The sequence below is a fragment of the Hippoglossus hippoglossus genome, chromosome 15 (genome assembly GCF_009819705.1).
Source record: "Hippoglossus hippoglossus isolate fHipHip1 chromosome 15, fHipHip1.pri, whole genome shotgun sequence".
Taxonomy (NCBI): domain Eukaryota; kingdom Metazoa; phylum Chordata; class Actinopteri; order Pleuronectiformes; family Pleuronectidae; genus Hippoglossus; species Hippoglossus hippoglossus.
This window is the reverse complement of record NC_047165.1, coordinates 6,824,309-6,837,971: the sequence shown is the minus strand read 5'-3', so window position 1 is coordinate 6,837,971 and position 13,663 is coordinate 6,824,309. Positions and strand designations below refer to the sequence as shown.

Genomic DNA, 13,663 nt, shown 5'->3' with positions numbered 1-13,663 from the left:
TGAAAAAACCTTGGCCCATGCTTAAGGCCCCCCAAGGCACGCTTATGGTAAGTGACTAAAAATTATGGTAAATTGTGAGATTTTAGCAACTGAACCATCTCATTGTCGACCTTCCCTTTTTCTTAAAGTGAGCTTCTTCTCACTGAACGCACTTTAAGAAAGAAAACTATTTTTCAAGTCAACAATAATCTTTGTTTTGCTCCTCTCCTCTCTGTCTCTCCTCCTCTTTTCTCTTCTCTCCGACTTATAACTGGGACCATTGTCCCTATTTGGTTCCCACTAGATGTTTAATAGTCAGACTAATGGTGATGATAATCGCTTTTACTGATTTTCCCATCATTAGCTGCTGAAATGCACCTATTGTGATTTGATATCAACACAGGAACAGGAAATGTGTGTGTGTGTGTGTGTGTGTGTGTGTGTGTGTGTGTGTGTGTGTGTGTGTGTGTGTGTGTGTGTGTGTGTGTGTGTGTGTGTGTGTGTGTGTGTGTGTGTGTGTGTGGGGACTAAAATGGTGTCTGGGGAGAGCATGTTCTGGCCTGATCTGCTCTGCACTTTTCCATGTCGTTGTGCTCTTAGTTCCCATGTTGTGTACGTACATACAGTCAGGATCATCACATGAGCAAAATCCAAATGGAAGCAATTATCGTACCGACATAGTTCTTTTTACATCTATATTTTATACATTGCATCCTTAAGCAAAAGGAAAACGCTGTAGTCGTTGCATCCTTTAATTCTATTGCTTTTCATTATTGAAAGATGATGAGACATCTGCTTCTTGACATAAGATTCTTTCTTTATCTTATTGAACTCTCCTTCAGTCCTGTGCAGTATTGATTGTGTTGTGTAGTCGCGGTATCGAGGTCCTGGGGACACACACACGCTCGGCCAATTGCGAGTCCGTCTCAGCTGTCAATCAAGATAATTCACCTTGTTTTCATCGCATCAAAGAACGATTCAAAACCAAACTTAACAACGTACCGGAAAAATAAGCACAAGGACGTACATCGGTGTGATGAGAACAATTGAAAATGTATGACTTTTATTGGCCCATGTCCCATCCACAACCCCACCAGGGGGCGATCAGGACGCTTTGGCTTCACTTTTAGGGAGCTGTCATGAAGTCCATCTTTATATACAGTGTATGGCAGAAACATTGGTATCGTTGGTATATAAATCTCCATATATGATGAAATGCAGTATGTTTTTTTTTTCTGCTGCTGAAGCCTCTCGTATAGAATTGAGAAAACAAACCAACCTTTATAATGTTTGTCAGTATTATTGAGCTGAATCACCAGTCGGACTGTGTGAAGCTCTGTTGACACTCAGATCTGTGAATGATGCTTTGAATCGTCTCCCTCTCAGATACTTCTTCACTGAGCATTAATACTATTAGTTTCTAACAGTTTCTGTCAGCTGTTGCAAAAACACCAAAACAGCCAAATGGAATTCAGCCATCATTCATTTTATACATATAATCCCTGTGCTTTTGTGGCTGTGACATGTCAGAATGTGAGTAAGGCGTATAAGTTAACATTCCTGAGAGGCGATGAATGAAATAATTTAAGGTCACAAACGATGCGATGCATGGACACGTTTGATCCCCACAGGCCTCCGTACGTTCAGGCTCGAGTGAGTCAACAGTGTTGTGTAGCTGAAAAAACAAAAACCTTCCTCAGTTTGGATGTGAGGAATCACACACCGCCTCTCTTTCCTCTGTAAGGTTCCGGTATGGTACACACACACATTCACACCCACATGCACACACTAATGCGCACACTTGCACATACACCATTCACTCACTGCAGTTTTCCAGAAGGTTCACAGCACATCTAATCTTTCAACAGGAAGAGGAGGAGTTGTGGAAGGATGGGGGGTCTCGCCACCCAACACGCACACATGAGGACACACACTGTAAATACTGTACAGAAACAGAGTTATAAATATTCCTACTTTCATACTGAAAGCTGCGTTGTCGTGTGGGAAAGATTTACGTCTGCTAGATGGTTAATTATGAGCCCTTTTCCGTCTGGTTCTTACCCTGATTGTATATTTCTCCATGTGTGTCTTCTAGTTGATGGGTTGGAGAAATCATCGTCGTTGGCCAGCTGCGACGTGGTGGTGGACAGCGCCGCCAATACCCAGAATGCCCCTGCAACGCGGCAGCAGCGAGGCAAGCTGTCGTCACTAGGGAAACTGTTCAAGCCCTGGAAGTGGAGGAAGAAGAAGACCAGTGACAAGTTCCAGGATCTTTCCAAAGGTGGGACATCTTGCGTGTGTCTTTTAATGACACTGTATGAACAGTGTCCGCTGATTTGTTCTCCTCAATCGAGTGTCTGTGCAACATCATGGATTACATTTCTGGATTTGTGCAGAACATTATGTCTGAAATGGAGCGGCGTTGCTCCCTGAAGAGCTTTAAAAGGAAAAGAGCTAACAGTTTATGCTCGCTGATTTATTCGTGAAGTGTCGGCTGCCAGGTGCGTCTGTGGCTTCACCCGTCTGCAAGTTTCACAACTCCACGTCCCACCAGCTAGTTTCAGGCTACTGTCCACATGTGAACTAACTAAATGAGAAGTCGGCCTTCAAGTTCCTTTTTTTTTTTGTGCATCACATCTTTGAGCCCTGAGAGTTTTCAATGTTTGTTCCTTTCTCATCACGTAGGAGCTTCAAATGAATTACTCGATTGTTCCCTCTGGGACAGGGGTTAGTGAAGGAGTAAAAGTATCTAAAGGAGTAAGGGGTGAATGGAGCAGGAGCTGTGCTGGCAGATGGGGGCAGCATCAGCAGTAATGTGGGCACTTTACTGGACTTTACCAGTCCATCTACGTTCTGACCTTCACCTGTGGTCATGAGCTTTGGGTAGTGACCAAAACAATGACATCGTGGATACAAGCAATAGAATTTAGCTTTCTCCATTAGAGATCGGATGTGGGCTCGGACATCTGGGTGGACTGCTGACGTCCTGGAGGTCTTTAATTGGAGGTTTTCTCGGACACACACCCTGCTGGGAGGAGTCTCGGGGTTGACCTGTAACTGCTCCGGTGTGAACTACAGCCTCTTTCTTGATTTTGATTCCAAATAATCCTTTGCTATTCAAAGAAAAACAGTGTTGAATGCTGATTATGACTTTGCCAAATGGTCACTATGGAATGTGGAATAACTTTATACTAATGCAATTTGAATCTTGCTTTTGAGCCCAGTTATATAAACCACGTATGCGGAAGTGAAAACAAACTGGACCCTAATAGGATTTAACATTGCTCTGAGCATTTGGCCTTATTTAGCTATTGTTCATTCTTGTTTGTATTTGGGTACTGAACAAATCCACTGTGGGCTTTGCGTTTAGGGCTTTCTCACAATTATATCCTGATAATCTTGCAAATGTCGGGTGAAAAGGTGCCTGATTGTTCCTCCGAGCCCAAGTTGATATCCTCAAACTCCTGGTTTCATCGAAACGACAAAGTTGTTCAGTTTACTATCGTATGAGCCCAGTAAAGGCAGCAAATCCACATATCTGAGGAGTTTAAATCAGCACTTTGGCTTCGAAAAAAGGATTAGTTCATTACTTTAATGGCCACGGATTATTCTTTGTTCATTAACCAGTCATTTATTGACTCATCTCAAACAGAATTAACTTTAGTTCCTCATCAATGCGGTGCTGTTGTGTTGACTGCACACAAGAGCAGGAACATGGTGCAGCTGTTGTGCAAGGCTTTTGCAGATTTCCGTGTAGGTTGCTGCAGCAGATCAGATGCAGGAAAATCAAAGGGAATCCCCCTGTTGATTCACACATTGACCGTGTTCATCCTTCAGTTCTAGAGAGAAAAATCTCCACCAGGCAAACGAGGGAGGAGCTGATCAAGAAAGGAGTTCTCATCTCTGACCAAGGTTTGTCTCATCGCTCGTTATTTCATTCATGTATTTAATTCATTTGTGACATATTCCTTCCTTAAATATTGTTTTTTCATCAACTAAATATACCGAACACAGTGAAATGCAACAATTTTCAGTTACAGTTACTGTTTTTTTTCCTGCTCTAGAAGAAGCGAACAACAGTCAAAATCTCAACGGCCACGCCACTTCCAGCGTGACGTCAGAGGAGGTCAAAGTGGACATCGAGTCACCAGAATCGCTGCAGGAGGGAAAGGCCTCCGGGCCCGGCTGCACCGCGGAGAAAACAGGTAACTGCAGAACTAACGCACATGAGATTCTGTCACACTGTCACAACAAGAGTCTGAAGAATCAAACCACTGAATTTTACTCATTGAAGATTTTCTCTTTCTCACAAGTGAAACATCTCGGCAGAACTTGTAGAATAATTTGCTGTGTCTGTGGTAGAGCACGTAGCAGAAATCCTTTCTGACTCAGCCGAGGCTTCGATCTTCCAAACACAAAGTGAAACATGTGACACAGGAATATGAGACTTTTTTTACAGCTCTTCAGAAATTCAATTTTATACATTAAATAAACGTTGCAGCTTTTTTTAGATGTTGGTTGAATTTGCTCCTCTCAGTCGTGGAATGCGTTTGACAGCAGTTTTTCCAGCTGACATCGAATCCTCTGTGGAATCTGACCGGGCCTAATGTGATCACATAGATATTCCCATCACAGGTATTCTCAGTCTGAGCAGATCTGCTAATGCCTCCCTCCCTCTCCCCGAGGAGCCAGGCCACTGCTCTTCCTTCTGATGCTGCTTAAGTGTTGTGCTGTTTTCATCTCAACCCTGTTTGCATTGAATTCTGAGCCATTTGTTTGTCCGTGTGTCAATAAACATGAAAGCAACAGACAAGGACCACTGTAAAAACACAGTGTGAGAACACGCATGTCCTCACAAAATACAAGGTTTGGAAGGTTAATGGGTTTGTTCTATCTGTTAGTCTGATGGAAAGAGACTTTTCCCGTCATCATTAGCTCCATGTGCATCGTTCTCTATCTTTAATGGTCTCTTCCGTCTCCCTGTGTTTGTCTGCACGTCCATTTGTGCATCTTTTTGCACAGATTTACATCTTTTTTCCTTTCAATCGCTATTTTCTATTTCAGAAACTATTTAAAAAACTGAAATATCATGATTAAAGTCATAGTATCACGAGGATAAAGTTGTAAGTTTAGACTACATGTCATTGTAAAGGTGGAATATAAGAAGATCAGCCTGGCCCCTTTGTTAAAAGGAGGAATGTGGAGCATCTGTTTTACTTATAAAAGTTATACGTTAGTGAGGGTTTCACAAATAACTCAATACTTATAATCTTTGGGCTCATCTGCATCACGTTATCATAAGAATCAGGTCTTTGAACAGAGACAAGAGACTGTGTCTATCCTGAAGAAGGAACTACACAGACGTGGAGGAGGAGGAGGAGGAAGAGGAAATTTGTTAGTTACATCTTTAGGATATTCAAAAACAGGTTTCCTCCTCCGGGGTATCACTACTGCTTATTTCCCCCCCAAAAAAATATTTTGTCATGCGATGCTACAACTTTTTTTCTCATTAATGTTCAAACTTTATTCTTTTAATGTTATGACTTTTTTCACATTACATTACACATTTATTCTAATAAAATGTATGTTTTATGTATTAATATTATGACTTTTTTCTTGTTCTTTACAACTATATTTTTAATTCTCAAAATCTCACACTTTAATTTTCTTTCATTTGGACTTTATACTCCGTCCCACATTTTAACCTCTTAACACCACACTTCTGCTTCCTGCTTCCCCTGCTCTGCTCAGAGAGGCGAGATACTAAACCTCTCACCCGGGCAAACCCGGTGCGACCTCACGACCTCCAAGCTAAAAAAACGCACGGTGCCACCCTGCCTGCCTCTTCCAAACCTGCAGGCGGCACTGCAGCCACAAGCCGTCACAGGGAGGTCGCCTCTGGGACTAAAAAGACAACTAAAACCACAGCCAAGACTGGCTCCACCACTCAGACTAAAGCTAACCTGAGGGGCACTAGCAACAACACTGGTCGTGTGATTGGTAAGTTCAGCTGGTCGGAGCCTGAGGCCAGTTTGCCTGTTGACGTTCTTCCCTGCCTGCCACCCCTGCATGGAAACTGTGCTTGTATCAGTGTGTGAAGGGAAAGAAGACTGCACCTGGAAACCCCCTGCGTTGTGTTCACTGTCCTCCATTGTGTGTGTCCGCCCTGTTTCTCCCTCTGGATCAAGTCTTTTCCTCATTAGAAAGGATTTCCAGTCGAGTGAGTGACTGTAGAAGTGTTGTCCTTATGATCTCTCTGTGTGTGTTTACTGAAAAGTGCTGAATGTAAAGCAGCCCACAGCCCATAATACTGCACGTGATGTTCATGCAGTTGTCCTTTTCTATTTTTCTGTTGCTATAAATGTTTTTTTTATTGAATAACATCTGAAGTCCCCCCCCCCCCCCAGGCTCCTTCCACCAGCACACAAAGACACTATACAGACACTTACAGAAGCTGCTTGACTCAGTATTACCTTAGGTATTGTGTATTTGTCTTGGGGTCAAAGATGTGATTACAGATGGTTATATTGTGGCTCACAGCGTGTTCTCATACATCAGTGCCCAATGCTTCATATCAGATAAACTGTGGAATGCATATGTACTTAATAAAAGGGCTGAAGCTATTAACTGATTAGTCAATTATATAGTAAATTGTCAATGTGAATATTCTTGAGTGTTGACTGCTGTGTGCCAGGAAATATTGCTTTTTTTGACATTTTCACAAACTTTCTGGCATTTTACAGCCTAAACAATCAAATTATTAATTTGATAAATAACAAATGATGCTGGATAAATGAATGGGAATAACCACCAGGTCCGGCTCTGCTGTATATTCTATTTTTCTTCCAATTTTGTACAAATATCTGCTTCATTTAATCACCTAGAAATTAAGTGATTATTTTCTATGGGTATAATTAAATATATTTTAACTACACAGTCTGTTGGATACTGTTGCATTATGTTTTTTAGCCAATAGTCAACAACAAACTATAAACAACATGTTTTCAATATGTGGAGATGTCTAATGTGATTTAAGGTGGACTGTGAGATAAAAACTTGTGTGAGACAAAGCATTTATACAGACAGAAACACAACCACACCTACATACAGTTCTCCTCAGACTGTGGGAGGAAGCTGGAGGAAACTGGAGCACCTGGAGGAAATAGAATTTTCTATCTTTCCTTTCTCACGTTGTCATTCTCCTGTTTCTTCCTCAGCTAAATCCTCCCATCCAAAGAAGACAGGAGGCACTGCAAAAGCCACCGCCGCCTCCACCTCCACCCCTCGCTCTCGTGCATCTAAGGACGCGGGTGCTGCAGCACAGGCCGAGGGAAAAGATGCAAAGAACAAGCAGAAATCATGCACTCCTGTACCTCAAAAGGCCACCGTAGAGACTCCTAGTCCGCCTGGGGGGTCAAGGTCCTCGCCCCCTTCCTCAGACACGAAGCCCGTCTCATCCAAAGCCTCAGGCAGTGAGACGGAGGGAGCTGCCTCTCAGTCTGCTCCCAGTGCATCTGCTGGGGGCGAGGAGAATCACAAAGGTCTGGCTCCTGAATCTGCAGTCCAGCCTCCTCATGTCAACACTGATACAGAGGACACTTCCTTCACAGAGGTAGAGACGGAGACCTGCTCTCAGGGGGAGAAACGGGAGAGAACAGGAGGAGAGGAAGAAAAGAAGAAAGGAGAAACCGATTCTGCTGTGGAGAACAGTCCCAGGTGAAAATACAGTTAGGACATGCAAGCTCGTAACAAACAAACTTTGTCCTCTGCATTCCTACATGTGAAGTAGATTATATATCTGCACAGTTGCTCTAATAAAACAATGCATCTGTAATTTTATATAATTCCTCTCCAATATATCCTGTGTTCCCTGCAGGTCAGCTGAGGGCCGAGCTGAGAGGCCCCAGGGCCTGAGTGTGAAAACAGACCAGGCCGAAGTGACGGTGATCCCTGATAGGCCGAGAGACAGCCAAGCTAGTGACTCCGACTCTGACGGTCCAATCCTGTACCGGGATGAGGAGGAAGAAGACGAGGATGACGAGTACACAAATAGTGAGGCATTAGTTTAGTTATGGACAGTTAACATCTGTAGAGACGTGGGACCATGTTTCAAGGTTGAACGACGTATTTGTTAGCAGTTAACGTTAGCATTCACCTGAAGCTTGATTTTATGTGTTTAATTTTTTAGACTTTGAGATGCCTTGTTTGCTTCATTGACGCTTGATTATTTTCTGCAGCTGATCTCTGTTCAGGTTGTTTTTCGAGGCCCTAAGAAGCCTCAAGCAGCTTCACCACGTTGCGTCTCTGTTCCAGGTTCTCTGGCCAGTAAGATCCGCCGGCGAGACACGCTGAACATCAAGCTCAGGAACCGACCCAGCATGAGAGAGCTGGAGGACAAGAACATTCTGCCCCGGAGCTCTGAGACGGAGAGACACGAGCTCCGCCAGCAGATAGGCAGCAAACTAGTCAGGTACACACACACACACACACTCTGAAACACACACACTCAGCACGCTGTGAGGTCACATGTTGATTGTTTTTTGGGTGTAGTTGTGTAGGCGATGTACCCGTTCAAATTATGCACTGTAAAAATCTTTAAGCCAAGACAGAGAGGCTGCTGGGAAACAACAACAACAACAACAACAAAAGTTGCTCCGAAAAATCCTGTTATCTTTTTAGTAAACTCTGTGTATTGTTTAAATCCTCTGCTCCTCGTATGAGAACAAACTTTTCTCTTTTCAGACGCCTGAGCCAAAGACCCAGCACAGAGGAGCTGGAGCAGAGAAACATCCTCAAGCGTAGGTTTCTAAAATACACTATTGATCTGAGGGGAGATGTGATATTTATGTTTAGAAGCTTAAATAGTCATACAAGCTGCTTTCAGACATGACCACCAGTTTCTGTCCAGTGGTTACAACACAGGGCATTCAAGTCTTTTTAATGTGACATAACTCGTTTAGTATAACATCAACACTTTCAAACCTATGTCTCACACAATATCAAAGGCGTCAAAAGATGTATACGTGCTGTTGCTCTTACACAGATTTGAGGTTTGCAATAGGTAACATCTCTCTGGAGAGATGGTTAATAGTGTAAAAACACAACCTCAGCGTTTCATAACTCCAGTCTCTGATGTGTTCAGCATGAAGATCTCTTCATCTACGAAGAAGCACAGAGAGAAAAAACAAGTTCTCCACAGAAGAACTCACTGTGAATCCCAGACAGCTTGTATCTCAATCTCTGATGGGATGGAAAGACTTCAAGGAGTTTACCAGTGTGTTAATTTACCCACATATAAATATACTACACACATTAGGACACAACAAGTGTCTGTGTTACAGATTCAACTCACATGATTCATTCAGTCTCTAGAAAATAATTAATCATCATCATCTCTCCCTTTTGGTTTTGATTAAATTAAGACGCTCGCGCTGCTTCACAGCCACGGACACACTTTAACACAGACCATCACATCCCCCAGTTATAAATAGAAGGAGAAGCTTGGTGTGGACACATTAGGTGTGAAAATGACTCTGCTGGTTCTCTGCATGCAGAAAAGAATGATGTGGAGGCGCAAGAAGCCAGGCAAGAGATTAAAAGGAGGCTCTCCAGAAAGGTACAGTAAACAACAACTACACACACACACACACACATTTATGAGAGCACAGAAGAGACTGAGTCATTCTAAATTTAGCTGCAAATTAGTTTTGCTTCACCTAATGAGTCACATTAGGAGGCAGAAATGATGCTGTGTGCGGTGAAATGGGCCATCTAGAGGACACAGATGGAATTAAAGAGTTCTCTGCACCTCCAGCTCTGGTGATAGAAGACAGGAATGTTTTAATCAATTAATACGTCATACAACATTAAATCAATCGCAACAAATACTACAACGTCAGATTAATTAGAACTTAAACACTGGGAAGACGGTATGAACTGACTTCTCTGCCCCCTGTGTGTGTGTGTGTGTGTGTGTGTGTGTGTGTGTGTGTGTGTGTGTGTGTGTGTGTGTGTGTGTGTGTGTGTGTGTGTGTGTGTTTAGTTGAGTGTGAGACCCACAGTGGCCGAGCTCGTCGCCCGAAGGATCCTTTGCTTTAATGAGTATGTGGAGGTAACAGACGCCAAGGATTACGACCGGCGGGCGGACAAACCCTGGACACGGCTCACTCCTGCTGACAAGGTACGAACGTTCACAACTTATCAACCTGCTCTTAGTCGTTGATGGAAATTGCAACATTAAGCTTTAATTCAGCCGGAAATTGCAGGTGAACTACTGTTGGCCAACAGAAGTCAACTGGGCTCTGATGTTGAGACCTGACTCAGTTAGGGTTCATTGCAGAGTGTTGACATCCTGACTTCCTGCAGGCTAGACGAGTTCCTCAAGGGCAGAACAAGCCTTTTTATTCCCTCTGTGCAGAGGGAATTTGTCATGTTGAAAACTGTAAAAGTTGAATGAACACAATGTCATCATCTGCTGTAGCGTTGACATTTGTCATTTCTGGCAATGAGCAGTTTGACACAAAGTGAACTGGCCCAGAAAACGCAGCATACTTTAGATGTTTAGAAACACGTTCCTACAGAGAGAATATAAGTGCACATATGTACCAGGTGAGTAATGACTCACGTGTCCTTCTTCATTTTCTCAAAGGAGAAAGAGGCAGTTCCTGTGTCAGGTCTGCCCTCTGCTGTTCAATGGCAAGAACTGCAACTTTAAAACTTTAAAATACTGCAAATAAATTAAGAGATGTGCAAAATCAGTACAAGTACAAGAGAGCAGGTTAAATGCTGCGTGAGGAGAGGGACAGGGTTTCATGATACCTTTTTAAAGAAGGATTTCTCTTCCTCATCCATTTTTAGAGACATCGCTGATTATTCGTTGTGTGTGTGTGTGTTTGTTCTGCCCCCCCCCCCCCCCCAGGCTGCCATTCGGAAGGAGCTGAATGAGTTTAAGAGCCGGGAGATGGAGGTTCATGAAGACAGCAAACAGTTCACCAGGTACTCGGTCGATGGCCTCCACCATTAACTCGCACTTCATTAGTAATTTATCACTGTAAATCCTGCTGGTTATCAGCGCACATTGATCAATATTTATATTATTCCGGTCCCCCAAAGCCATTTCCACTAACCACATTAAAGTCATGATATACACACAGGTCGACTGCAGTTTATTAGCATCAGGCATTGATCTGCAATAAAGTTCAGGTTCATTCTCTCATGTGTTATTAGATCTGCATGACATGGTTTTGTATTGACGTGTTGAATGGAGCAGAGAGGAAATGTCCAGCAGTAAAAACCAATACACCTTTCAGTAGAACTATTTTTATAAAGCTGCACAGTACAAGATGAGAAGTTTGGATTTGGCATTAGTAGACAACTCTCAATATCTCTCCACATGTTTTTGTCAATTTTGCCTTTTCTTTTTGGTCATAAATCTATTAAAAAGAATAGCAAATAGAATCCAAGCACTGTATAACATTCCGTAATGATTAACTTACATTTATTGGCTTTATCTGTCGCTGTAACGTTTCAATCAGTCGTAAATATTTGCCAAAAACACATAAGACTACGCCAGGATTCAATCTCTAAAGCCACTTACTCAAAAGGATAACTGACAATTTAACCAGATTATTAAACAGTAGCAGATTCAACTTGTATTTCCCCTGTTGTGAGGAGTTTTTTTTTTTAAGTGTCCACAGATGGGACATTGTGGATCTGTACCAGGAGAGAGTTCCTGGCCTTTGCCCAGTTTCCCACATTTTTATGTGTTCAAGTGCTTTGTCTGATTCTTTTACTGTTTAATTTGAACAGCTTTACTTTCATGGGCCCCTTTGTTACTTCCTCTGTGAAAGGTGGGACATTAAATCAACTTTATATATCACCTCACTTACACTGGAGGCCCTGTCATCATAGGTATCAGGTTAGTCTGGGGGATGGAGAGTAGACCTGCTATCTGAGGACCATAGATTCTGAGGTGGATTACAGGGGGGGTGGAGGTCAGGCTAATTGGTGAAGAGAAGGATTTTCTTTAGGATGCGGAACTTGACTGGAAGCACGTGAAGAAATGTTTTTAGACCCACTGACAATTAAATAATAATGATGGATAATCATTTTTATTACTAAAGCACCTAGAGTAGAGTAACAAGGTGCTTAACAAAATAAAATATAAGTGCAACATGGGGAATCATAGAAAAGGGAAAATCACACTCAACAATGTAAAACACATTTTTGATTTAACATTATTTATTTTCTATTTTTAATCATTTTGTCAATAAAATATCATAAAAGGTGTGAATGTTCATTATAAATGCAGCGGGGTGATGGTAAATATTGTTTTCTTTTTAAGTTAATGTTCCAAAACCCAAAGATATTTTCATGTTCCTCTCATGACAAAGATAAGCAGAAGTTCAAGCGTTGAGCTGGAACCAACAAGTGTTTGATTTTTTTTTTAGATGTTGTTTTTAAAAAGATTTACACACTTAAATGCTGTAAAATTCTGTTTTATTTTAATTCATGAATGAAACCTGTGTTTTCAGATTCCATCGGCCCTAGAGTCGCTCGCTGTCAGCCGGACGTCAGCACCATGACCTCTCGGCGGGGGGGGGGGCCACAGCTCCCAGCAGCCTCGCGGCCCTGCGGACCCTCAGCTCACAGCTCAGTCCACTTTACTTGCCCCTGATGTATTTATATCCCCAGTGACAGCTACAGGTGTGTCTTAAGGCCCCGGCCATCCACAGGCTCTGGTGAAACACATAACACAAATCTATAGCTGCAGAACCATTTATTTATTGTATTTGACCAGAGCCTCCTTTTTTTTTTTATTCACTTCCGGCCTTTCAAGGTTCCCCAGAGGTAAAAATGGGTGAAACTGCCCTCGTAACAATGAATGTGGCTCAAGTGTACTTTCGAGTTTTCGTACATGCTGTGGTTTGCCTTGTCATTAACTGCCAAACGGCCATATATGGACATCCTCCTGGAGCAGGAGGTGCGAGTGATTGGACGTAGTGTGCTGTTGTCACGGATCAGATGGGGCGGTGGGGGAGAGAGGAGGCTGGCTCTGCTCCCATGTGCCCCTCACAGCTCAGTCTGAAATACTGCAGTTCATTTGGTTTTCAGACACATTCAAAGTGTAACATTGCCACTAGGGGGCATTATATCATAAGGGTTGTGGCCTGTGAGGATGTGCAGCCGTTTGTGTAGATGAAGAATAAACTGCGAATGTTATATTTATAACCGCTGAGGGAGCTGTGGGTTCCTGAGGCTCTCACAGCGTAGTGCAATGGAAATCACTCGGTAGTAGAGCCGCTGCTAGTCACCCGGCACCCGGCCCTCTTCCTGATGGTCGTGTACCATCATTCATCCTGCGTTGAGTCATCAAGCTTGTAGGGGGATGTACTTTTCGTGCTTTGACTCCGGTATCTCATGTTTAAGGCCTACTCCGAGTGATTTGGTGCCAAAGAGAAAGACGGGTTTTGGTTGCACATCGGTCTCCTACTGGGTCGAACTTGTCGTGTGGACTTCATATGAAGGTTTTGTGAATATCGAGCAGGCAGGGAGGGTTTCCGCGCTGAATGTAAAATGTGACGAGGGTTCGTTAATGATGATTTGTATTTGGCTGAGAACCCAAACCTATAACTTCAGCTGTCAGAAATATTGAAGGACTCATAAAAGAAGAAGAAAAAGAAAA

General features: G+C 42.8%; 1 protein-coding gene across 5 annotated transcripts in view; it reads left to right on the top strand.

Moving 5' to 3' along the window:
• Nucleotides 1-13,663, top strand: part of phactr2 (phosphatase and actin regulator 2) — a 31,052-nt gene extending 17,389 nt beyond the window's left edge. For 3 of the 5 annotated variants that reach the window (XM_034608787.1, XM_034608789.1, XM_034608788.1), the window contains exons 2-13: nt 2,075-2,260; nt 3,817-3,891; nt 4,044-4,184; nt 5,731-5,979; nt 7,197-7,695; nt 7,856-8,031; nt 8,293-8,449; nt 8,722-8,777; nt 9,534-9,595; nt 10,022-10,159; nt 10,898-10,974; nt 12,513-13,663. In XM_034608787.1, coding sequence (XP_034464678.1) covers nt 2,075-2,260; nt 3,817-3,891; nt 4,044-4,184; nt 5,731-5,979; nt 7,197-7,695; nt 7,856-8,031; nt 8,293-8,449; nt 8,722-8,777; nt 9,534-9,595; nt 10,022-10,159; nt 10,898-10,974; nt 12,513-12,528 — 1,832 coding nt within the window. In that variant the 3' untranslated portion in view covers nt 12,529-13,663. The remainder of the gene's footprint in view (nt 1-2,074; nt 2,261-3,816; nt 3,892-4,043; nt 4,185-5,730; nt 5,980-7,196; nt 7,696-7,855; nt 8,032-8,292; nt 8,450-8,721; nt 8,778-9,533; nt 9,596-10,021; nt 10,160-10,897; nt 10,975-12,512) is intronic. The other 2 variants (XM_034608790.1, XM_034608792.1) reach the window with 1 other exon arrangement.